The 26,903-nt window shown below is 43.0% G+C and overlaps 1 protein-coding gene and 1 pseudogene across 6 annotated transcripts in view; one reads left to right on the top strand and one right to left on the bottom strand.

The window, feature by feature from the left end:
• The first annotated feature begins 1,614 nt into the window (after positions 1–1,614).
• On the top strand, positions 1,615–7,019 carry LOC125913334 (thymidylate synthase-like; annotated as a pseudogene).
• A 402-nt stretch (positions 7,020–7,421) lies between these two features.
• Positions 7,422–26,903, bottom strand: part of LOC125912145 (myomegalin-like) — a 48,308-nt gene continuing 28,826 nt past the window's right edge. For 2 of the 6 annotated variants that reach the window (XM_049616406.1, XM_049616403.1), the window contains exons 3-9: positions 17,654–17,889; positions 16,279–16,330; positions 14,990–15,234; positions 10,363–10,596; positions 8,935–9,066; positions 7,961–8,035; positions 7,422–7,653 (exon numbers count right to left, since the gene is read on the bottom strand). In XM_049616406.1, the coding sequence (XP_049472363.1) occupies positions 7,562–7,653; positions 7,961–8,035; positions 8,935–9,066; positions 10,363–10,596; positions 14,990–15,234; positions 16,279–16,330; positions 17,654–17,889 (1,066 nt within the window). In that variant the 3' untranslated portion in view covers positions 7,422–7,561. The remainder of the gene's footprint in view (positions 7,654–7,960; positions 8,036–8,934; positions 9,067–10,362; positions 10,597–14,989; positions 15,235–16,278; positions 16,331–17,653; positions 17,890–26,903) is intronic. The other 4 variants (XM_049616404.1, XM_049616405.1, XM_049616407.1 and 1 more) reach the window with 4 other exon arrangements.

Genomic DNA, 26,903 nt, shown 5'->3' with positions numbered 1-26,903 from the left:
ATGCGTCAAAAGAAACTGCAGCTTTCAAACTTAGCCCCTTTCTGAAATATTTCCTATTTTCCTAAGAAATAACCCCATCTGCCTTTGTGCCCTCACTATACCCTAGACAATTTTTGTCACTATGCTTACAGTGCTTCTTTGGTTTTTGAAGTCATGTTACCACTGGCGTGAGGACTTCTTGAAGGCAGAGGCTCTCCTTTACTCATCCATGACACTTCAGTGGCTCTCCCTGTCCAGCATTCAGAGCCTGATTTCACTCAATCACTAAGATTGATTAGAACAGTGGCAACTGGGGCGCCTGGGTGGCTCAGTCGGTTGAGCGGCTGACTTCGGCTCAGGTCATGATCTCACGGTCCGTGAGTTCGAGCCCCGCGTCAGGCTCTGTGCTGACAGCTCAGAGCCTGGAGCCCGTTTCAGTTTCTGTGTCTCCCTCTCTCTGACCCTCCCCCGTTCATGCTCTGTCTCTTTCTGTCTCAAAAATAAATAAACGTTAAAAAAATTAAAAAAAAAAAAAAAAAAAAAAAGAACAGTGGCAACTGTTAGCCTTATCCCCACTCAGTCTGGAAACCAAATGGCTGCCAAACCTGTAAACCTTCCCATTTGTGTGACTCATAAGGATGGAAATACCTTCACTTTGTTCTGATTTACTGGTTTTGTTCTCTCTCTGAATGTCCTGTGCTCACGGGTGTATGCCTGGTGACTATAAGCTAATAAAGGGTGATCAACACAGCATCTTACGTGTTTATGGGCATAATAAATGTGCTATTAATAACAGACTCTCCTGTGGCTCTGAGGCAGGGTGAGGAGAGATAAGTAACAGTATAGTTACATCTGAAACAAAACAGAGCTCAAAGTGCACACAGCACACAGAGATGGAAGAGGCTGACAGGATGCCAGCTCTGCCTATTCTAGATTCTCCAGGAAGCAAATGCTGACTAGGATTAAATGTGCAAGGGCTTTATTAGGGAAAACACCTGTGTGAAAGAAAATAGGAACATACTCAGGGAGGATGGCAAGGCCTTTAGGCCACAAAGCAAATCTGAATACAAGAGAAAAGGAGGGAAGGCTGGGGGGAGGGGCCCAAGACTCAGCCACGATTTATAAATTCATCACGGAGTCAATGAGCCAAAGTCAGCCAACAAAGAGTCCTGTGTTGCCCAAGGAATGGGGCTGTCTTAGCATCCCCACTGCGCCCAGCTATTGGCAGGGAACAGTGCATGGGAGGTGTGGTCTCAGAGACCATTTTAAAGCCTAGCAACGGGGGCCCTTGGTCAATTAAGCTCCATGTATTAAGAAGGTCTGCAAGGCAAATCCTCATGGCCAAACCCTGAAGTAAGACCTCACAAAAGCATTAGTGACTGACAAATATGTGGGATAGAAAAAAGAATGGTAAAACTGTTGTGTCTCCTTCCAACCGGAAGGTTTCATTAATATGAAAGCTACTGTCACTCCAATTTCTTTTGCTCAACCTCCACTTTGAGCTCCATGTGGCAATAAGGAAGAAGTGGACCCAAGAGCCACAGATGTGATCACCTCTGTGCCCTGGGCTGACCTCGTGAGAAAAGCCATCTTGTCAACAGCATCTTGATTAAAATGATCCTTTTTCTGATAAGTATGGCTTGGTTTCTTGCTCACGCCTTGATGGTAGGTGAGCGTGCCCAACAGTAACTAAGACAAAGGGCTGGCTCACACTGTAGGAGAGAAAGAGAGAAGACTGGAGAGGGGAAGACCTAACCAAACATCCCTCCATTAAAACAAAACAGAAGCTAACCACATAAGGAGATTGGGTTGCTGAGGGCAATGTCCACATCCTTGTGAAGACAGGGGAGATTGGATTGAGAAGGAAAGCTGAGAGGATAAGGTCTGAGAAATCCCTCCCGAGAAAGTAAAGATTTAGTCCGCAGTGATTGGAGAAGGCAAAAAACTGATGCATATCAAGTGGAACAGTAATGCATGTAAAAGCATTTTGCAATTATAAAACACTGCCAAACGCAAGAGATCTCAAGTATGAGATGCATTGCCATTATTAATTTGGTGATTTTTCTGTAGACTATCACAATGCTTTCAACCACCAGATGAGACAGATTTTATTATTAGGGTGTTAGGAGGTGAAGAATTTGAGAATGGCTTAAATACCTGAGAACCCACATTGTTTGCCTCAAGCAAAACACAAAATAATAGTGGCAATCCAGACCCTACCACAGATGGTGGACAAGCAGCTATAAGTAATACAGTGAAGACCCATGAAATCTGATTTGAATCTTTGGGGCCAGATGTTTTTAAGATGTCAGGATTTGTTATTTTTTTAAGGAAAGTAATACAGAGTACAGTCTTTATATTCTATAACCCCTCCAGTGAGGACTGGGATTGTATCCTATGATCAGGTATACTGGAGTCTCTAAATGTAGGTACCATTTGTCTTGCCCTAGTCACTTGCAGCTCATGAAATGAGGGCCACTTTATTTGGAGGCTTTATCTGAAAGGACAATCTTCCTGGAAATGCAAGCTCTTCTGTCGCTTCTCTTTCTGGTTCTATGAAAACTACTGTCACTCCTTTTGTTCTACCTTCAGTCTGAGCTTTTGAAGCTGGGATTGAGAGGATCTGAGAGCCTTCTCAGAATTCCTTGGAGTGCTCTGATGAGCCCAGATTGGGAAGGGGATAAAGAAGAGGAGAATTTGGCTTCTTAGCACTTGGGAGCTGTCAGCAAGAAGGTGAGCCCAGTCACCACCCACACTGACATTAAGATCTAAGGCAAAGCTGGGGGCGCCTGGGTGGCTATTTTTTAAGTGTCAGACCCATCTGCTCAGGGCATGGTCTCGTGGTTCGTGGGTTCAAGCTCTGTGTGGGGCTTTGCACTGACAGAACGGAGCCTGCTTGGGATTCTTTCTCTCCCTCTCTCTTTGCCCCTCCCCTATTCGCTCTTGCTCTCTCAAAATTAATAAACTTAAAAAAAAGATCTAAGGCAAAGGTGGAGGAGGATCACTATTGGTATCTGAGGTGGAGCTGCTCACTAGGGACATATAATTGTCCCTAGTCATCTTGCACTTATCTGGGTTCAGTGAAATAAGAGTGAAAGCTGAGTTCCAGGAAAGTGAATTTAGTATGCAGGTATCAGGGGATGTGCCAGGTACATTTGTAGGAGATTGGTGAGGGTTGCAGGGAGCTGCTGAAGTAGTGCGGGTGCCCTTGTGATAAACTCCTGATAAAGGTAGTATCCTTGGGGTGCCTGGCTGGCTCAGTCGGTTAAGCCTCTGACTCTTGATTTTGGCTTAGGTCATGTGAATAATCAAATGTTAAATTTAGTTCATGAGATCGAGCCCCATATCAGGCTCTGCACTGACAGTGTGGAGCCTGCTTGGGATCCTCTCTCTTCCTCTCTCTGCACCCCATCCCATGCTCTCTCTCTCAAAAATAAACAAGCATTAAAAAATAATAAAATCAAGTTAGGCCATGACCATTGTAGAGCACATGGGCTTAATTTTTCTCCCTGGCTCAGCTCTCTGAGGCCAATTCTTCTGACTTGCTAATTTAGTCACGTGGCTTACCTTGGTGAACCCATTTGTGTTATCAGTGACCATCCTTTCTATGTGCTCACATACCATCGAGTTAATATCAATTTGTTCCCGGTTTGCAAAAGATCAAAACAAAACTCACTTTTTTTTTTTTTAAATATTTATTTATTTTTGAGAAACAGAGGGAGAGAGAGTATGACCAGGGGAGGGGCAGAGAGAGAGGGAGACACAGAATCTGAAACAGGCTCCAGACTCTGAGCTGTCAGCACAGAGCCCGACGCGGGGCTTGAAACCACGGACCGTGAGATCATGACCTGAGCCGAAGTCGGACGCTTAACCGACTGAGGCACCCAGGCACCCCCAAAACTCACTCTTCTATAGATATTAAAATATATTATTTCCATCATTCTGAAAATTTGACAATTGCTATTCTCCAGGCTTGAGGCAACTCTTGTGATCTTCATGACTTTGAATGACTCCATCGTTCTCTTGGAGTTCACCTGGGTCTGGCAAATGGTCTCCATTAACACTTTCAAATTTTATCCTACTACCTTTTGATGCGTGATAGTTTTTCTGTTTTTTCTAAGCACGTGATGGGGTCAAGGAGTCCCACAGTCCCACTCTCAATAGCTCTAACACTCCCTGAGCCTTTGCAGTCTAGTTGTCTGAAACAGAAATAGCTAAGAGAGGTCACCGCAGACACAGTGGGAAAAGAGGTGTGGAAGGGCCTGTGCCACCTTGCTCACCGCCCCCCGCTGGGGTCCCATCCGGGCCCTGCAGCTGTGCCAGCACCACACTGGCCCCCAGCTCCCACCTGCAGCGCTCAAGCTCTCAGCCCGCCTGTGTGGAAGTGGGGCAGGATCTCTGGCCACCACCAAACAGGGTGCTGCGGTACTTGGGGCAGACGGAGCACATCCTGCACTGTGGGCTCCAGAAGGATGACCACACAGGTATCAGCATGCTGCTGGTGCTGGGTATGCAGGTGCACTCCAGCCCATGGCATGAATTTCCTCTGCTGACAACCAAACCTGTATTCTAGAAGGGTGTTTTGGAGGAGTTGCTGTGGTTTATCAAGGGATCCACAAACGCTTGGGAATTGTCTTCCAAGGGAGTGAAAATCTGGGACTCAAATGGGTCCTGAGACCTCTTGGACAGCCGGTATTGTGCAACAGAGAAGAAGGGGACTTAGGCCCAGTTTATAATTTTCAATGGAAAATACAAAGATAAGAATTCAGATTATTCTGGTCAAGGAGTAGACCAACTGCAAAAGGTGATTGACACAATCAAAACCAACTGTGATGACAGAAGAATCATCCTGTGTGGGTGGAATCCAAAAGATCTTCCTTTAATGGCTCCTCTCTGCCATTCCCTTTGCCAGTTCTACCTGGAAAATGGTGAGCTGTCCTGCCAGCTATACCGGAGCTCAGGAGACATGGGCCTGGTTGTGCCCTCCAATGTCGCCAGCTATGCCCTGTTCACCTACAGGATGGTACACACCACAGGCCTGAAGCCCAGTGACTTCATACATACTTTGGGAGATGCACATATTTACCTGAGTCATGTTGAGCTGCTGAAAATGCAGCTTCAGTGAGAACCAAGGCCTTTCCCGAAGCTTAAGATCCTTTGAAAAGTTGAGACAATTGATGACTTCAAGGTTAAAGACTTTCAGGTTGAGGGGTACAATCCTCACCTTACTATAAAAATGGAAATGGCTATGGCACAAAAACACACTCAGATCAATGGAAAAAAATAGAGAACCCAGAAATGGACCCACAAACGGCCAACTAATCTTTGACAAAGCAGGAAAGAATATCCAATGGAATAAAGACAGTCTCTTCAGCAAGTGGTGCTGGGAAAACTGGACAGCGACACGCAGAAGAATGAACCTGGACCCCTTTTTTATACCATACACAAAAATAAACTCAAGATGGATGAAAGACCTAAACATAAGACAGGAAGCCATCAAAATCCTAGAGGAGAAAGCAGGCAAACACCTCTTTGACCTTGGCTGCAGCAACTTCTTATTCAATACACCTCCAGAGGCAAGGGAAACAAAAGCAAAAATGAACTAGTGGGACCTCATCAAAATAAAAATCTTCTGCACAGCAATGTAAACAATCAGCAAAACTAAAAGGCAACTGACAGAATGGGAGAAGATATCTGCAAATGACATACCAGATAAAGGGTTTACTATCCAAAGAACTATCAGATGCAACACCCAAAAACCAAATAATCCAGTGAAGAAACGGGCAAAAGACATGAATAGACATGTCTCCAAAGAAGATGTCCAGATGGCCAACCAACACATGAAAAAATGCTCAACATCACTCATCATCAGGGAAATACAAATCAAAACCATGAGATATCACCTCACACCTATCAGCATGGCTAACATTAACAACTCACGCAACAACAGATGTTGACGAGGATGTGGAGAAAGAGGATCTCTTTTGCACTGCTGGTGGGAATGCAAACTGGTGCAGCCACTCTGGAAAATAGTATGGAGGTTCCTCAAAAAGCTAAAAATAGAACTACCCTACAACCCAGCAATTGCACTATTAGGCATTTATCCAAGGGATACAGGTGTTGTTTCGGAGGGGCACATGCACATGCACATGCACCCCAATGTTCATAGCAGCACTATTGACAATAGCCAAAGTATGGAAAGAGCCCAAATGTCCATCGATGGATGAATGGACAAAAAAGATGTGGTACATATGTACAATGGAGTATTACTACTTGGCAATCAAAAAGAATGAAATTTTGCCATTTGCAACTATGTGGATGGAGCTAGAGGGTATTATGCTAAGTGAAATTAGTCAGAGAAAGACAAATATGACTTCACTCATATGAGGACTTTAAGAGACAAAACAGATGAACATAAGGGAAGGGAAGCAAAAATAATATAAAAACAGGGAGGGAGACAAAACATAAAAGACTCTTAAATATAGAGAACAAACAGAGGGTTACTGGAGGGGTTGTGGGAGGGGGGATAGGCTAAATGGGTAAGGGGCACTAAGGAATCTACTCCTAAAATCATTGTTGCACTATATGCTAACCTGGATGTAAATTTAAAAAATAAAGTAAAAAAAAAAAAAAAGGAAATGGCTAAAGTGCTTCAATTTTTTTGTTTTTATTTTTTAAAATGTTTATTTTTGAGAGAGAGAACGTGAGCATGGGAGAGGCGGTTGGGGGGGGGGGACAGAGGATCCGAAGTGATGTGGGGCTTGAACTCACCAACCCATGAGATCATGACCTGAGCTGAAGTCAGATGCTCAACCAACTGAGCCACCCACGTGCCCCTACAGTGCTTTTCAGGGAGGTGTTTGAAGGATATTCAGTCTTTAGGGGTTGGACTGAATGCCCAGGTAAAAGCTCGTTTGCCCTAAAGAAAGAAGGAATGAGGTAAAAAATCTATGGGTGATCAGTGATTATTATTAACTTTTAAGGATGTTGCCATTGGCAAACATAACCTTGCCAGTTCTCTTAGGAACAAAAGGCCTTGAGTTTGGTTAACTCCCCAAAGATGTGTGAAAATGATGAGACTGGGAATAAAGTCAGGAGAGTGAAATTTATATACACGAAAAATGTATACATGCATTTCAATCCCACATTTTTATGATGGTCAGTGAATTTCAAGAATTACATATAAGCTATTCCCCTAAATTTGAGCAAGCTGAACAATACTAGCAGTCCTAGTAATGTACAGTTGTAGTTATAAACATTTAAAGTTATATTTGTTTTATATATTGTCATAATAAAGAAGTGCTCTGCAAAAAAATTAAGTAACTAATAGCGACATCTCATTTTTTCTTTAACCTTTTCTATGAACTTCTGGCCATTATGGGTTTTATTCTTTCCTCACAAATTTTACTCTTTATAGGAATTCAATAAATATATGTAAACAATAATTTTTAAATAAGAATTTATTAATTTGATCCATTCATTTAAAGGTAATGTCGATGCCTCCAATTTCACACCCAAGAATGCTGTTGACAGGGCTGGGAAAGTTCTGGAGAACGTTCTTCCGGATCCTCCAGACATCATGTCACAAGGTGTCCTGAGCACAGCAGCAAGAGTGACTCTGAGCGCATGTGTGAGGGGTGGCCGGGGAGACCTCTGGAGCTGACTGGGCACTGCCTACGGAAGGAGAGACAGAGCTGCAAAGGAAGGGCTCAGGGAACTCTCTACACTGACTGCTCCAAACAGAAACTGACATCCTTTTCCTTCCTTATTCACACTCAGCTGGAAATGGAAAGGGAGGGAGGGAGACACCAAGCTGGTATCTAGTTCGCAGCCAGTGACTCCCTGGTTATCCGCACAGAGCAAGGGACAAATACATGAAATGTGAATTTCCCAGAGCTAGTGACTCCTAGAGTTTAGAGTCCAGGAATGTGTAGACAGGCCCTTATAAGAAGCAGCCTTATCCAAATTGAAAATAACTTACAATTTTGGCCCGTGTGGGGCTGGGCAATTTTTTTACTCTCCAGCCTCTTCTGCTTGCTTCTGCAACTGGGTACTGCTGTGGAAAGGTGCAACATGAAAGTGACCAAGTTTGGGGTTTGCCCTCTGTCAGCCTGAAGGCTCCAGTTTGCTTTCCCAAAGGCCCTTTTCTAGTTGCAGAGCTGAGGCACAGACTCTGGGTTCTACCCATGGAAGCCAGAGGTGGATACTGTCACAGGGAGTAAAAAAACAAAAAACAAAAAAAAAAGTCATACATCTGGGAAACAGATGCTCTCAAAGATGTACTTTCCTGTATACACCAAAGTTTCAGGCTCAGCCATGCAGAAAACCTGGGGGCTGCCTGAACTGGGAAACGGTTGTGATGTGGCTGAGTCACACCACGCTGGACCAAACACTCATGCACAGTGGCTGCAGTTGCGGGACGGACTTGCCCACCACTCAGCTGCCGCTGTGAGGTTGTAGGGGCCCTGGTCGCCATTCTTCTGAGCTTGGCAAGGGAGAAGGGATGTGGAAGTACCAGTCTCCAAGTGAGAGCATCATGTGGAAAGCACAGGAACATGGGCCATTTGCATATGGGAAGTGGCAGGTGGTACCCAGAGCCTGTGGTGGTGGCGTGAAGGTGGGATGTGGTCCACCCTCGGCTGAAGTGGGCATCATGGCAAGTCTTGGTTCCACCACTTGCCAGTCAGGCCAGAAGCCAGGTGTGGCACAAGGATGTACAGGGAGTCACAAGAATGGGCATCATGTCAGACAGTGCTGGGCGTGAGACACAGCCCTGCCTCGGGCAAGACAGTGTCTTCATTTATAGAGTAGGGACAATGGCGCCTGCCCTGCTTCCCTCTCTGGTGGACTGTGAGGAAGACTAGGGTACAGCACACTGATGTACTTTTTAACTGCAAACCTAAATGCCCTTGTGAGACTCTAGATGTGGACGGAACCAGTTTTGGCCTTTCCTACTTTTTTCTCGGTCGGCACTGCTGAGCACGTGTCCCAGCCTCTCCTGCAGGCGGTCGTTGATGTAGACAGACTCCTCCAGGCGCTGGCGCAGGTTCTGGATCTCAACAAGGTTCTTTTCCAGTAGGTCAGCCCCTGTTGCATCCCACCAAGACATGGGAGAGGTAGGAGGTGAGGAAGGCCACTTGCTCACAGGCAGCTATGGAGCCTGCCCAGGACTTCTCTGCAAGATCCCTGCCCGTCCCTGTACTCCTGTCAACTTCCTTCTCTCACCTGGGCACCAGGAAGCACCAGGCAGCTTTGTTTAAAGAGCTCCTGGGCTTTCAAACACAAGATGGCCCTCTGGAAGGAAACTCCATCAGGGCCTCCTCCCAGATGAAGGCTGAGTACATCTGAGGGAGATGGATGCTGGGCTGGAAAACAAGGGTGGAAACTGCTACAGGTCTCTAGGCAGGACTGGCCAGTTGGTCTACCTCCTTTGGTCACAGTCCAGAGGCCTCCTCTCTACCTCATACCTATCCTACCTGATGATCCCTGACTGAAAACCTTTACCACCCATCCACTAATAGAAAGGCTAGAGTAAATGCATATGAAATTAAATCAGGCAGTGAATAATAAGGGATGCTGAGTATTTTCCTTTAACCACTTTTGGTGAAGAGTGACAAGGAAGGGCCTGGGGAGGTATCAGGACCTGAAGGAGGAATAGGAGAAGAAAGGAGCACCTCTGAAGAAGTCAGAGGATACACAAAGGGAAGGGGAAAGAGGCCAAGAATAGGCATCATCCACTAGGACATCTTGCTTAGGGTCAGGTTTTTCTGAGAATTTCAAATGTCTTATTGTTACACTGTCTCAGTCCCAGGAACTGAGCTCCTTCAAGCCATTCTTCTCCATGGGTGCACCCTGGGTCACTGGTGCCAGGATGCCTGGCTCTAAACTACTAGCAAAATTTGAGAGGCAAGACTGACTCAGTAATTGCATACAAAGGGCATGTGTGTATAACTGTAGAAATAGTCTCCCATCCTGCAATAAATAGCTCTTGACTGAAGGAAGATCTTCCCCAGGGTAGCTTGAGCTGGGAACTCCAAGAACAGTCTACATGTAGGCCGCAGAAGATTGTAGCACAGGGCAAAGGGAGCATATGAATACGAGGCAACTCATCCTGTCTGTAGAGCACCTCAGAATGTCCCTGACTTCCTGGATTCTCCTGCTCGGCGTGAATCTCTGGGTAAGGGGAATGGGAGACGCACTTAGAAAGGACCAGCACTGGGCTGGAATCTTGTTCTCTGGCTGAGCTACAGGATACTGTCCCTTCATCTCACCCACTTCTGTGAGCCAGGATCTAACAGGGGAATAAGAATCCTTGGGCCCAGGAAGAATGTGTTCACCCCCATCCATAGGCTCCATTGTCACCATCTACTCTTTTGTGTTTACCAGAAGGCTTGGAGTCGGGCCGGTACAATGAGGAGAAGGAGGAGAGGCACCCAGACGCGTTCATTTTCTGAGGCCTCGTCTCATCCCATGGGCCACTGCTGCCATGGTACCCAGGTTCTGGTGTCCCACTCAGTTGTGTGGTGCCACTCAGAGGATAGGAGGGCTGGGAGGATCTGGCATCTGAATGGTCGCTGAGCAATGATGCTGAATCAGCAGGAGTGGCTGCGCTGACATCTGTCCAGAAAGGAATGTGAGGAAGAAATGGATGGGAAGTCAGAAATAAAGCGTTTTAAAAATAATTATACTGGGTTGAATAGTGTCCTCCAAAGTCATGTCCATACCTGGAACCGCAGAACGTGACCGTATCTGAAAATGGGGTTGCCGCAGATGAAATGATTTAGGACAAGAATATATTGGATTAGCATGGACCTACATTCAATATGACTGATGTCCTTACAAGGACAGGAGAGGAGACACCGATAGAGTCACACGGCGGGAGAAAACCACACGACAAGGGAGTCAGGAGGCAGACACCAGAGAGATGTTTCTACAAGCCAAGGGAAGCTCCCAGCAACCACCAGAAACTAGGAAGAAGCAAGGAAAATGGAGCATGGCCCTGCTGACACCTTGATTTCAGACTTCTAGCCTTTAGAACGTGGGCAAAACAAATGTCTGTTGTTTTAAAACACGCAGTTTGTGATACTTTGTTATAGCAGCCTTAGAAAACTAATACAGTAATCCATGGAATTCAGACCAGAGCAGATGTGAGAGACACCCCAAGCACAGGCAGTCATTTCTCTGACATCAGCCATAGCAACATTTTTCATGATAAGGAAGGGAAACAAAAGCAAGATTAAACTATTGGGACTACCCCAAAATTTAAAGCTTTTGTGTAGTGAAGGAAACCATCAACAAAACAAAAAGACAACATACTGAATGAGAATGTTTTGCAAGTGATGTATCCAATAAGAGGTTAATATCCAAAATATATAAAAAACTTATATAACTCAACCCCCAAACCCCCCAAGCAATCCAATAAAAAATGGACAGACGACATGAATAGACATTTTCCCAAAGACATACAGATGGCCAATAGACCCATGAAAAGATGCTCAACATCATTCATTATCAGAGAAATGCAAATCAAAACCACAATGAGGTACCACCTCACACTCATCAGAATGGTTAAAACAAAAAACATAAGAAATAAGTGTTGGCGAGTGAGGATGTGGAGAAAAAGGAACTCTTGTGCACTGTTCATGGGAATGCAAACTGGTGTAACCACTGTGGAAAACAGTATGGAGGTTCCTCAAAAAATTAAAAGTAGAACTACCAATATGATCCCATAATTTCACTACCTGGTATTTACACTAAGAAAACAAAAACACTAACTTGAAAAGATACATGCACCCCTATGTTTACTGCTTCATTATTTACAACAGCCAAATTATGGAAGCAGCCCAAGTGTCCACCCATGAGCGGGGGAAGGGGTAGAGAGAGAAAGAGAGACACAGAATCTGAAGCAGGCTCCAGGCTCTGAGCTGTTAGCACAGAGCCTGATGCAGGGCTCAAACCCATGAACCCTGAGATCTTGACCTGAGCTGAAGTCAGACAGTTAACCAACTGAGCTACCCAGGTGCCTTGAAGATGTGGTATTTATATATAATGGAATACTACTCAGCCATTTGTTGCAAAGTCTTGCCATTTGCAACAACATGGATGGAGTTACAGGATATAATGCTAAGTGAAAGAAGTCAGAGCAGACAAATATCATATAATTTCACTCATATGTGAAATTTAAGAAACAAAACAAATGAACAAAAAAAAAAAAGAAATAAACAAAAAGCAGACTCTTAAATATACAGAGGAGGTGGGTGAAGGATGGTGGCATAGATGAGATTAAGAGTACATTACCATGATTGGCACTGAGAAATGTATTGAATTCTTGAATCACTATATTGTACACCTAAAACTCATATAACGCTGTATGCTAACTATACTTGAATTTAAAAAAAGGAAAAACAAAGAAGTGGTGGTTAGATGTACTATCTGAGGGTCACAATATATGCACAGGAAAAGTACAGGGGCCACTCTCCTGCCTGTCTCTATGGAGGCACTTTAGAAATGTCTCCTTCTGTAGCAGAAATCACTACAGATCTTACAAATCACAAGGTTAAGGAGATGAGCATTTTGCTAGTCTGTGAACAGGTAATATATTCACTGGACAGTCTATGCCCTTGCCAGTGACACAGTGGCTAATCCTTCCTGAGACTGTTCTCGATTGGGGGTTGTTGGAGGAGGAAGAGAAAGGGAAAATGGCCTCCGGTTATGGCCATTGTACAGAGAACTGAGACAGGGTGATGCTCCTGGTGGCTCCCACTCCTCCTGCCTCCTACTCTGGATGCCTACTGAGGCTGAGGGGGTCTCTGAGGAAGGCAAGTGGTGATTTGGATCTCACCCAGAATGGCTCACAAGACTGTAAAAATAATTCTTAAATATAGCTTAAATTGTCTGGCAAGTTTCTCCTCTAAGCAGATAGGAGTGAAGTCCTTGTTTTCCAACCAAGTCAAGTTCCTCTAAGGAACTATGCACTTGAATCAATATCCAGTAGGTCTTCTCCTTCCATTATGTATGGTCTTACATAAAACCAGTTATAATTAGCATCACTGTGAAAAAAAAGCGTAAGGCAGCCTACCATTAAGTCTTTAACACAATGCCCCACAATGTAGGAACTCAATCAAAAGGTGATTCCCAACCCCTTTCTTCTTTTTGTTTAATGTAAACTAAATTTATTGTTTCTTTTTTCTTTTTCTTTTCCCACCCCCTTTCAAACCTCCTTTATCCCCTCCCTAGAAAACCAGCTGACACTCAACCACGGCCACAGGAGTCCCAGGTCCATCGGTGACAGTGATCAGCATTTCACGTCCCAGTCTCCCCTCGCCACATGCACAGAAAACATGCCCTATGCTGTACGCAGAAAGCAACAGGGAGCAGCCTCTCATGAGAAGGGTTTCACCTCACCGGGAAGCTGCCCCACCAGTCACACTGCTTGTTAACTGTTCTACAAAGTTTGGTCCAAAAAACAGAGGAGGAGCAGTGATAAGCCAATGCCCCTCTGAGAGGACAATGACTTCAGATGGAACAAAGAAGGGTTTCAATCTCCCTCAGAGAAGAAGAAGGTGGCAGAAAATAGGGGTGCTATGCGATGAGGCCACTTGAGATGTGGCCTTCCCTACCAGTTGTGGTGGGAATTGTCGGTGAGGGGGAAGGTGTGTTTGCCCTTCTGCTATCTTCCAGGGTGGCCCTGAGTTCGGGTCAAGTGACTCTGGGCAACTGAGTTCAAGGATGCAGGTAAAACTCCCCTGGGCCCCTTGGAAGATGTCACATACACATCAAGGACAGCTTATTCATTCATAAATCCGTGGACGAAAGTGCAATGTCCATAGGGACTTGTCTCATCTGCAGAGGCTACACCATTGTCAGAAAGAGTGGAGTGGGGAAAACACTGGTTCCAGAAACCCAGCAAAAGACATGTGCAAAGAGGTGACGCCCTCCCTGCTTGGTCCCTGACTGCTCAGGCTGCCATGCAGTGGACGGTCTGAGCTGTTGATTCAGGCTCACAGTGAATGCCATCCCAAGCTGGCCACTCTTCAGTAAGTGTCCTGACTTCACTGAGCCTCAGTGTCCTCAGCCTTGTAAAACTGGGACACCACCAACTACTTGAGGGGATGGTTATGCTGATTAAATGAGGCAAGATGCATAGTTAGTAATGTGAGCATACCAGATGTTCAATAAATGTGAATTTCCTTTCTTTCCTTGGTTGCTATAATCCCGGGGGAAACATTATGCTGCTCTGATCCTCAGGGTAAAATGAGAAACAGGAATAGTATCAGGTCAAATCCCAATATGGCTCATTCATTGCTTTAAAACAGTCAATTCAGGAAAAAAAAAAAAAATCAGACTAAGGTTGGTTTCTCAGTATTATTTACACCAGAATTTGATTGATAGTTCCCTAAAGACAGAAATGCTTTTCTCAGGAGGAAAATTAAAGAGAAAGCTGGGCAGGAGAAAATGGAGGTTTGATTTTAAATGTATGCTGCTCCTCCTCCGTACCAAGGCTACCCAAGTGCCCTCCTTGGGGAATTCTGGGGAGAGGCAAGTTGGCGATGAGTTCAGCCTGAACCTGAGACACGTCCCAGATACTGAGGGTTCAGAGGACATTACAGCTGAATCATTAGAATGATGGATGGGATCTATAAATCCACAAATGATAAAGAATGTTTAGTAATAAACAGAAAATAAGAACTGTGACTGTTTACCCCAGAGATTCCAAGATCAGAGACCCAATATTAGTGATGTTCATGCCCATGGCCTGAAACATGATATGATGGGATTGCAGTGATAAGGGAACATTTGCCCCTTTCCCTTCCCAACTCATGACCCCTCCCCTCAAGTCCAATACCGTGTATGTGTCAGAGGAGGTCTAGTGGCTGATGACGTGTGGGGTTAGGAATGGAGAAGAGCTGCCTGACACCCTTGGGGCCTGTGCTTGGCACCGAGTCCCAGACCTGTGCCCCACCAGGTACATCACAGGGGATCTGTAGGGCCTGGCTGCAAAGATACCTACTCTTGGTGTAGACAAAGGAGCAAGCACCTGGCAACAGGATGCTGTCTGGGTACTCACTGGCCACAGCCACTGCAGGGTGTACTTCTTGCTCTTCATGAAGCAGGGAGGTGCTGCTGGAGGAGTGATGGGCAGCAGACTGGGCATGGCTGCTGGACTGGATCTGGGGCAGAGTCTGGGGCTGGGCCTGCTGTTTGGTCTTTAGAGCTTCTGGCACTTTACCCTTTGTATGCATCTCCCTTAAGATACTGGCGGGGTAAGAAAGACAGAGGGAAAATAAAGGTCACTTGAATGACATAGCTGTAGCAATCTGGCAGCCCATGGGAGAAGCCCCAGAAGTCAAGGAGACTGTTCCTTCAGAGGAGAAGGCAAACCATTTGTTTGGGGGTGGAGAGTGGGGGACAGGGGAGGACAACAGTTGCCCAGTGCCTTGGCCACAAACATCCTGAGGAAGAGAGAAGACCCATTAGGCCCCTTAAATAATACTCATGGTTCCTTCATAAGACAACCAGAGGTTCTCACTCTGTGAACACGATGTGCTCAGTAGTATTTGCAGTGGCCTGTTTAAAACTGCTTCCCAAGGCAATGCGGCTTCCTAGGTGTCTTGTACTTTCTAGACTTCCTTCCCTAAGTATGGTCATGGAGTATAAATCTCTTTTTTTGCAAGAAAAATTTGTAGTTATTTATCATGTGCCAGTACCTCTTGGGTCACCCTTAAAGAAACCAGATATAATCTCACTCTGGTCTTTACTTTTTTTTTTTTGTATATCTTTTTTTTAAAATTAATTAATTAATTAATTTTTTTTCTCTTAATGTTTATTTATTTTTGAGACAGGGAGAGACAGAGCATGAACGGGGGAGAGTCAGAGAGAGAGGGAGACACAGAATCTGAAACAGGCTCCAGGCTCTGAGCTGTCAGCACAGAACCCGACGCGGGGCTCGAACTCATGGACCGCGAGATCATGACCTGAGCCGAAGCCGGATGCTCAACCGACTGAGCCACCCAGGCACCCCTCACTCTGGTCTTTAAAGATCTGAGAGAAATCAGAGCTGATCCCCGGGGGCACAGAAGACTCCTAAGGTTAGAGCAGCTCTGTATTGCTAAATTGGTGATTGAATATGAGAATGGGACTAAAATAACAATAAATTAAAAAAAAAAAGAAACGAGACCGCTTCATCACCAAGGAGACATAATGATAATCAGCCGTCTGTTTTTTTATGGTATGTGAGAGCTCCTGCTTATAAATCCTTCATCAGATTATGTTTCACAGCCCCTGAGAATCTAGAGTTACCTGAGGGTCCGCAGCATGTGTCCTGTTTGATTCTTCATACTTGTGCAGTCATCTGAAAACCAGATTCAAAAAGGACCAGTCATAATTTAAGCAGGTCTTATTTCCCAGATTACAGACAAACTCTGAATTTTCTCTGGGATGAGACGTGACTATTTGATGCTCCAGTCCAAGATACTCTGAATTTTCTCAGGAGACATTGGAGAACTTGTCTGGTGGGCTTTCCTGAGCCCACCACAAAGGCCATTATCTTTACTTGCTCTGCCCTGGATCAGAGTCAAAAGCTAAATGTCTCTTTTCCTACAGGTCTTGAGATACTTGTCTGGTGGCTCTGGACCACTCCAACCAGAGTCTCCCAGTTCTGCCACAGAGCTGGTTCCCAGTCCTGCCTCTGTGTGCTCGGCCACAGTTTTCACGCAGAACCTACTCCTATCTCTGTAGAGGTGACAGACATCCCTGTCCCACCTCTGCATCTGCCACCAGGAGCCCACACAGTGGCCTCAAGCCTATGCGCCCTTGGTGCTCCAGGGACTATTCTATGAAAAAGGCACCTGAACTAACTAATGTTCCCACAACCAGGTACCAGTCTATACAGTGTCTAAACTATGCCCAAATCAGCATGGTTGTTTGATCATGTTTTTTTTTTTTTTTTTTTTTTAATTTTTTTATTTTTGGGACAGAGAGAGACAGAGCATGAACGGGGGAGGGGCAGAGAGAGAGGGAGACACAGAATCGGAAACAGGCTCCAGGCTCCGAGCCATCAGCCCAGAGCCTGACGCGGGGCTCGAACTCACGGACCGCGAGATCGTGACCTGGCTGAAGTCGGACGCTTAACCGATTGTGCCACCCAGGCGCCCCTGTTTGATCATGTTTTTGAAGTGCACTGATTAATATTGCTGATCTGATCCCTGGCACAATCATGCTGGTATTATTTGACCTAACTTTTTTGGTGAGGAAACAGAAATCAAGAGAAATATGAACGTGTCCGGAGCTGGCAATGAACACATACAGGCTAGAGCCAGGGTCTTCAGATCCTGGTTCGGGGCTCTGTTCACAGCACCCAGCTGCCCCTGTTCTACCTCCCTTTCTGCCAGTTAGTTTCAGATAAATGCTATCACCCACCAGAGATGCCTTTTGCCCGAGTGGCCACATCCCATGAGAGATGGCAGGGCTGTGGCCTTCATCTGGGCATCCTCAATCCGGTGTGCTTCTCCTCAGTGCTCCTCACCAGCCAGTCCTGACTCCACCATGCTTCCAAGGTGGTGACTACAGAGTGGGACATCAGATTGAAAAGTCACTTGTCGATGGATATGGGCTGGTCTGAGCCTTGGTCCTTGGGAGGGACTGAAAGTCTTCCTGAGCCCTGGGGTGCGCTTACCTGTGCTGAATTTGCTGGCAAGGCTCTCTGCCAGCTGGCTCCCCTTGGCCAGCTGCTCATGGAAGCGTTGCTCCATGCAGTGGTCAATTTTATTGCTGCTGAGGAGCTCCTCAAAGGTTTTCACTGTGTTCCTGACATGCTGAATGAGAAGGGAAGAGAAAGTTCTCCCTACTCTCATCTTCTGCCGCAGGTGGGTCAACTCTCGAGCCTGATCCTGGATCAAGGAATGGCATTTCCTAAAGAGGGGAAGAAACAGTAAGTGAGGAAAGAGGAGACTGACAGGTTGTGGTACTTCAGCAGAAGACACTTAGAGAATTTCACCCCCAAAACCCCTACACTGAATTAGCACGTGTTTAGGGACCTGAATGTGGCAAAGGGAATGAAGAAAGGAAAACTAAGTCTTCTTCTGTTTGAAAGCCTCCTTCTAAAAGTTTCTTTTTCCCAGGCCTGTACTTCTGAAAATGGAATCAGCTTTTCTTCCCTAGTTCTGCTTTAAAATCTGTTCCCAATCCATCTCTTCAGTTTAATAAACCATTTCAGTACAGTAAAAAAAAGTCAGGCTTTAATTGGAAAGTCGAAAGGAAAACCATCATGTGAGAAATGTGAGAAGAGACCACTTGTTCTCTCACCAGGATGGACCTATCTATGTTTTTCCTATAAATAGCTAAGGCTCCATTGCTAGGACATCTTCAAGCTCCTTTAGTCTACCCACTGTATTCTACCACGTCTGTATGCTCTGGTGTAACTAATTAGTGCAGTGTTTTGCTTGTAGGGTTCAAAAGAGTGATCTGAAAAATGATCTCCAAGAAATGATCTGAACCAATTTAGTATCCCATAATATCCTGGCCAACACGACTACTATTTGTCATAGAGGAGAGTAGAAGAGGAGGTTTTAGTTCATCTTGTTCCTGAGGGAGGCAACACAGCTGGACGGATGAAGCAGGAAGCAGCAGGCCTAGACTGTAGCCCCAGTATGCTCTATGCTCCCACTGCAAACTTGGAAAGTCACTTTACTACTTTGTGCCTCAGTTTCATCATCTGCAAATGAGGTCAAAAGGACTATTTTGCCTTTTTAGAAATATGGTCAGGATTGACTTTAAGTTAATTTTTATTTATTTTGAGAGAGATAGCAAGCAGGGAAGGACAGAGAGAAAGGGAGACAGAATCCCAAGCAGGCTCCACACCGTCAGTGCAGAGCCCATCGTGAGGCTCAAACTAACAAACAGTGAGATCATGATCCGAGCTGAAATCAAGAGTCGGATGTTTAACTGACTGAGTCACCAAGTCGCCCCAAACTTTATTTTAAATGTTGGGATGAGGACAGCAATCCCAGTAAAGCATTTAACTTATCAAAGACATATTATCATTACTTTGGTAATGGTGAGTTTATCAGACCAACCTGACGTCCCCTCGGTTCCCGCAGGTGTGCCAGAGCAGAATCAATGGCTTCTGATTTCACCAGTTTCTCTTGGAGACCTTGGCAGTGTAATCTGTATTGTGCTAACAGGGAGCATGGGTGCTAGTTATTTCCTGAGGAGGTGAAATTTTCCTGAAGCCCAGAGTCACTGGTTTAGAACATTAATCCAGGCATTGGAAAGAGCCAGGATGGGGATCAGGACAGGTCACCCCCAGGAAGCATCAAACTCTATTTGAACCTTCTAAATGATGCTATACTTTATTCACATTTCTGACCAACATTTCTCACATCATTAGGCAGATGCTGGTTCCTAGACTAAGAGCTCTTTCAGAGCCTGGAGTATTTTGGTTATCTTATGGACACAGCCGAACACAAAGGAGACTCTCAGTAAACATTTTTCCAATTCTGGAAAAGAGAAGTTCTTACAAACCTCCACTCATCTCTCACTGTGTTCCTGTCCTAAATGCCCTCTCAGGGATCGTATGTATTTTCCACTGATGCAAAAAACCCTTGCCCCTAAGAAAGATCCTGTCCTCACTTGGGGAGCTCTGTGAAATATAAATGCCCTCAGACTTGCAGAATATTGTCAGTCCTGGGTCCCTAACTTTTCCTAGTTAGCTTCTCTACTCTATGAACTAAGATTAATACTCAAGAACCTCTTCCTTGGAAAACAAACGTGAGGAAGCCTTTACCGAAATTAAATGGGCATTACCGAATCTTCCTTCATTGGGACTTCCTCACTATACTAAACCTTTTACGTTGTTTGTTCAAGAATGTAACAATCAGTTTTGGGAGCCCTTACTCAAGAAATGAAGGAAAAAATAGACCTATAGCCTATTATAGCTTACAATTGCATCCAAAGGCCAGGGCATACCCAAATTGTTTAAAGGGTGTAGCTGCATCTGCTAAAATTATGGAATTCTCCTTGAAACTTGTTCAGGAAATGAAATAAATCTATAGGTTCCTTATGCTGTAGAAAGTCTGCCAAACACTGAGCATATATACCATTTCTCAGCTAGTAGACACCATCTTGTGAGATCCTCCTCCTGTCTCCTGAGTGTTCTTTCCTGCGTCTCCTCAAATCTTGCTACCTTCCTACCCTTATCAAACAAAGGAGAGACTCATAACTGTTGAATTGGTCTCCTCAAATCAAACTCCTAGATTAGATTTACAAGAAAGCCTATTGGCCTGTCTGGATTTAGTACTCTATGCCAAAAACTCTGAAGGAAAATATCAAGACAAATATGCTGTCACTACACAACATGAATTACTAGAAAGAGGAGCCCTTCCTTTATTTAATTCAGCCCTACCTGCAGAGTTGTTTGGCTCTCACTGGAGCCTGTGAATTGACAAAAGAAAAAACTGCAAATATTTACACCAATAGCAGGTATATCTTCAGAGTAGTTCATCACTGTGGTATGCTCTGGAAACAAAAACTTTTTTTTTTCCTCCCAAGTAGTCTCTACACCCAGTGTGGGGCTCACACTCACAACCCTGAGATCAAGAGTCACGTGTTCCACCGACTGAGCCAGACAGGTGCCCCCCAAAACAAATGGCTGACTTTCATGCTAAGGTTCCTACTCAAGAGATTCCTAAGGTACCAGAACTTTAAATAAACGCCATAAAATGGCCAAGGGACAGATACTAAACCTTTTGGTAAAGCCATTCTCCTGAATTTCCATAACCTATATACTCCACTGTAGATCCACATCAGATTACTTAAGACAACTGTGTAATAGACAAAAAATGGTATCTGATGCTGAAAACCAAAAGTGGCACCAAGAAGGATACAGATTTATCATAAAAAGAGGATTTGGGGAGGGTACACTTGACTGGCTGGTGCCTCCTGAATCCCTCCATCACCACTCTTGCAAGTGCTTCATGTGACTACCCACCATGGAATTGACCAAATGTCTTGAATTCTGAAAAAATATTAGCGGGGTGATTGTTCTAAATTCGCACGATGGGTTTATATTCAATGATTAACCTGTCAATCATATAACCTGGGAGAAACCATTTAACCTAATTCCAGGGGCTGCTCCCCCACTGTCTGGACCATCTGAACATTTTCATTTGATACTTTTTCAAAATTCTCCTTCTGTGGGCTATCACTATGTACTTGTAATGGTATATCTATTTTCTAGATGGGTAGAAGGATTCCCATGTTGGCAAGCTGATGATCACCACAGTCGCAAGGAAATTATTAGAAAATCCTTTTCCACTGTGGGGAATCTCAGACGAAATTTCAAGTGATAAAGGACTCAGTTTACCTGGATAGGTTATAAAACAACTAAACAAGGTTATTCAAACGTTATGACACTATCATTGTCTCTATCATTCTCAGTCTTTAGGGAAGGTTCAATGTACCAATGATATCCTAAGAGTAAAACTGGCAAAATTGACTGAAACCACAGGAACACCTTAGCCTAAAGTGTTACCCTTAGGCCTTATGACCGTGAGATCAACACCTTTTGGGAAACATAAATTAACACCTTATGAATCCATGCCTTTAATGATAAAGCCCCATGCACATCCTGCCCTTGTAAATTCTAATATGACTTTAAAGTACTGATGCAATATTCAAAAACTTATATTCAACAGGTCAAGGAGGTTTTTAGAGACCTTCTGTGCCTGGTGAAAACTTTATACTTCATACACTGGAACCTGGAGACTGGGTATTCTGAAACAGATATAAATGAAAAACAACACTTGAACCTCTATGAAAAGGGCTCTACCAGGTTCTATTTTTTCATACACTAGTTAAATTACAGGGTATTAAACCTTGGGTCCATGTCTCTCAATCCAAGAGAAACCCCCTCCCCCTCAACTCTTGGACTTGTCAACCTACAGCTAACTTAACATTAAGGATTTCCAGGAAAAAAAAATTTCCCTTGAAGCAGACAAGGCAAAGAACACAGAACAAGATTCTGTTAGATCCCCTATCTTTTTCCAGGACTCATTTTTATAACAATTACTGTGATATTACTGCTTTACAAACTAATACAGAACATTCACACCCATGTTCCTTTTTCTGTTAGGGATTTTCTCTACCCACTAAGGCCTACCATTCAATGCATACCTTCCTTTACTAATCAAAATGATTGTTGGTTATGTAGACACTTAAATGCTCAGGAAGACTCTCAGTGTTAGAACCAGCTCCTATACATGCTTGAACGACCGGAAAATGGCTTTACAAAAAGGTTTGGTATCCATGCCTTGGCCATTCAATTAATACTTACAGCCAGTTAATCTGGTACTGGGAGGAACTTTGGAAGCCAAAGGATGGCCCATAATCATTGCAAACTTCATTGTTGGCAATCTGTCTATGCACAGCAAGCCTTCATGGTACTGGACGTAATTTAGGGCATGCTCTAGACTCACTCTATAATCACACACTTTGGTTTGACTCAGACAATGGAGATTAGACTTCCATATACAACAGTACAGATTTTAAAATAGATAATGACCGTGATATTTTTGTCATGCTATTAGGAAAATTACTGAATCCAAACCTAGCTTATTCTGCAAAACAAGCGAAAATTACCTTGGGCCACTTCTTGCACATGCCTCTGAAAATCACAGATGAAATTCAAGCTGTTCCCCCAAATTGGCATGAGGTGGTCACTTTTAACCAATCCTCAATCATTAGGAAAACTCTAATGATGTAACCAATCATTGGAAATAATAAATAACCTATGCATTCTCACTAGATAAGGTGTCTTATAACAATATACCTTTGAGCCTCATTCCACTGTTGGTTTGAGAGCTCCCAGTGGCAAACTACTTTTATGTGCACAAAAAACTCTAACTAATATTTTAGTGATTTAGTGGTTTCAATCTTGCTATTTCTAGATTTTTGACATTCAATTCCCTCTAACTTTCTCATTTATACCAACTTTGGCTACCCAGGTCCCCTCATCACCTCTCATTACTCTCTTTTTCTAACCAAGAAGATGCTCCTCCTATCTGTTCTTTCAGCTCTGAGACCTCAGGATATAATATTGACATAGTGTTCTCTTGCAAAAAACACACACGTGGGGAGGCCTGGGTGGCTCAGTTGGTTAAGCACTTGGTTTTGGCTCAGGTCATGATCTCACAGTTCATGAGTTCAAGCCCGCATCAGGCTCTGCGCTGACAGCATGGAGCTTGCTTGGGATTCTCTCTCTCCCTCTCTTTATGGCCCTCCTCTCTCTCTCTTTCTCAAAATAAATAAATAAACTTAAAAAAAAACCCATGCACACATACACAGATACAGACGTGCACAAGGGGCTAAGACTTGGTCCTGGTTGCAATTACTAAGTTAATAAACCCTTTAACATCCCAGTTCAAGATGTGGACAATACTAGTGCAGGAAAAGGCCTCATCTTATTTTATAGATGAAGACATTGAGACTCACAAAGTGTAAGAAATGTATCTGATATATGTTGATAATATCTCAGTAAAGCTGGAGTGGGGAGAAATACACCTGAGCTTCCATCATTAGTTGGTGGAAGGATCATTATTACAGAGAGTTTGGTTCCAAACTCTCACTCTAGTGTTCTTTATCAGTACCATGCATCCTCTTGCTCTGAGTTTTAGGGGTCTCTGAGATAAACAAGGCTATTCCACTTTTAAGGCAAGGACTTTTTTCTGGAATACACTTATTATTCTGGATTCTATAGGTTTATTATTTATTCCCATCCAGTTTCTCAATAATAAATAATACTTATTACAATGACAATTAAAATTTATTTAGGTAATTTAAAAAAAATATGGTTATTTGAAAAGATCAGTAAACTCAATGAGCCTCTAGGCAGACTAGAGAAAAGGAAAAAGAGAGAGAAGATCACAAATTACTAACACCAGAAATAAAAGAGTGGATCACTCTAGAGCTGATGCACACTGAAAGGATAATTAAGAAATGCTATGAACAACTCTATGGCCACAAATTTGATAACCTAGATGAAATGGTCCAATTCCTTGAAAAGCACAATCTGCCAAAGTTCACATAAGAATAAATAAACAACATGAATAGACCTATGTATATTAGACACACTGAATCAATAATTAATAACCTTCCAAAACAGAAAGCACTGGGCCCAGATGAGCTCACAGTGAATTCTACCAAACATGTAAGGAAACAATTATACCAATTCTCTACAGGCTTTCTATAGGAGATAGAACCAGAGGAGATATTTTCTAACTCATTGTATGAAGTTAACATTACCCTATTATCAAAACCAGACAATGACATTATAAGAAAAAAAACCAAAACACCTTACAGAACAATATCTCTCATGAACACCAGTACAAAAATCTCCAGCAAAACATTAGTAAATTGAATACAACAATGTATTTGATGAATTATGTAACACACCAAGTGAGATGTATTCCAGATGGAGAGCTGACTTCAACATCTGAAAATCAATTGCTGTAATTCAGGCTAATGAAGAAAAATCATATGATCATATTAATAGATGCAGAAAAAACATTTGACAAAATACAACACCCATTCATGATGAAATGAGAAAAAAAAACTTTTGGCAAACTAAGAATAGAAGGAAAAATTTCCTCAGCTTGATAAAGAATATTTACAAAAAACAAACAGCCAGCATCATACTTAGTGGTAAGAAAGTAGAAGCTTTTCCACTCGGATCAGAAATAAAGTTAGGGGTCCCCTCTCACCACTCCTTTTAAACATCATATTGGAAGTCCTAGATAATGCAGTGAAACAAACAAACAAAAGCAAATAAAAGGTTTACAGATTGGAAAGGAAGAAATAAAACTGTCTTTGTTTGCAAGTGACACAATTGTCTATGTAGAAAATCTGAAAGGATTGACAAAAAAAACTCTTGGAACTAGAAAGTGATTAAAGTCAGGTTGCAGAATACAAGGTTAATATACAAAAATCAGTTGCTTTCCTATATACCAGCAACTAACAAGTGGAGTTTGAAACTGAAAACAATACCATTTACCTTAGCACCCCCAAATGACATACTTTTGTAAAACTCTAACAGAATATGTACAAGATCTATCTATATAAGGAAAATAACAAAGCTCTGGTAAAAGGAAATCAAACAAGCACTAAATGAATGGAAAAATATTCCATGTTTATGGATAGGAAGACTCAACATTGTCAAGATGTCAGTTCTTCCCAACTTCATCCAAAGATTCAAATCGAAATCCCAGCAAGTTATTCTGTGGCTATTGACAAACCAATTCTAAGATTTACATGGAGAGGCAAAAGAAGCAGAACAGCCAACATAATATTGAAGAACAAAGTCAGAGGACTGACACCACGACTGCAAGACTTATGATCAAGGTACAAGTAATCCAGAAAGTGTGACATTGGTGAAAGAATAAACAAATCAGTGAAACAAAACAGCCCAGAAACAGACCCACAAAAATACAGTTGACTGATCTTTGACAAAGGAACAAAGGCAGAACAATGAAGAAAAGATAATCCTTCAACAAATGGTGCTAGACAATTGGACACCTACTTGCAAAAAATTGAACCTAGACAGAACTTTACATTAATTAGCTCAAAATACATATAGGTCTAAATGTAAAACACAAAATATAAACCTCCTAGAAGATAACAGAGCAGAAAGTCTAACTGATCTTGAGTTTGGTGATGACTCTTTAGACACAAATATCAAAAGGCACAATCCATAAAATAAATAATTAATAATCTGGACTTGATTATAATTTAAAACTTTCACTCTGCAAAATGCATGGTCAAGAGAATAAGAAGACAAATCACAGACATGGATAAAATATTTGCAAACGACCTATCTGATAAAGGACTGTTGTCAAAATTATACAAAGAACTCCCCAAACTCAACAACAAGAAAATGAACAATCCAATCAAATAATGGGCAAAAGACCCGAACAGACATCAAAGAAGATATGCAGATGGCAAATAAGTAAAAGAAAAATCCTCAGCATCTTATGTCATTATGGAATTGCAAATTAAAATAACAATGAGACACTACTACATGTTAGAATGGTAAAAATCTCGAGCATTGGTAACACCAAATACTAGTGAGGATGTGGAGCAGCAGATCCTCTCACTCACTGGTGACTGAGTATGCTACAGCCACTTTGGAAGATGGTTCTGTGGTTTCTTACAAAACTAAACATACCATTACCATATGATCCAGAAACTGTATCCTCACTATTTACTCAAATGAGTTGAAAACTTATGTCCACATAAAAATCTGCACACAATGCTTATAGCAGCTTTATTCATAATTGCCAAAACTTGGAAGCAACCAAGATATTTATCTTTTAGTAGGTGAATTTATAAATAAACTGGCACATCCAGAAAAAAATGTAGTATTATTAACACTAATGAGAAAGGAGCAATCAAACTATGAAAAGACATGAAGGAACCAAAATTTGTATATTATTAAATGAAGGAAGCCAATCTGAAAAAGCTACATAGTGTATACTTGCAACTCTATGACATTCTGGAAAAGGCAAAACTATGGAAACAGTAAAAAGATCAGTGGCTGCCAGGGATTAGGAAGGAGGAAGGAATGAATAGGCAGAGCACAGAGTATTTTTAGGGCAATGAACAGTCATTCTATAGGTTTCTATAATGGTGAATACACATCATTATACTTTTGTCAAAACCCGAAGAATGTACACCACCAAGAATGAACCCTAATGTAAACTACTACGACTCTCAGTGATAATGATGTGTCAATGTAGGTTCATGGATTGTAACAAATATACTACTTTGGTGCAGGATGTTGATAGTGGGGGTGGAGGCTATGCATGTGCAGGGACCGGGTATATATGGAAATTCTTTGTACTTTCCACTCAGTTTTGCTCTGAACTTAAAACTGC

The sequence above is a fragment of the Panthera uncia genome, assembly GCF_023721935.1.
Source record: "Panthera uncia isolate 11264 chromosome C1 unlocalized genomic scaffold, Puncia_PCG_1.0 HiC_scaffold_4, whole genome shotgun sequence".
Classification (NCBI taxonomy): Eukaryota; Metazoa; Chordata; class Mammalia; order Carnivora; family Felidae; genus Panthera; species Panthera uncia.
The sequence above is the reverse complement of the archived record's forward strand: the minus strand, read 5'-3'. Positions and strand labels throughout refer to the sequence as shown.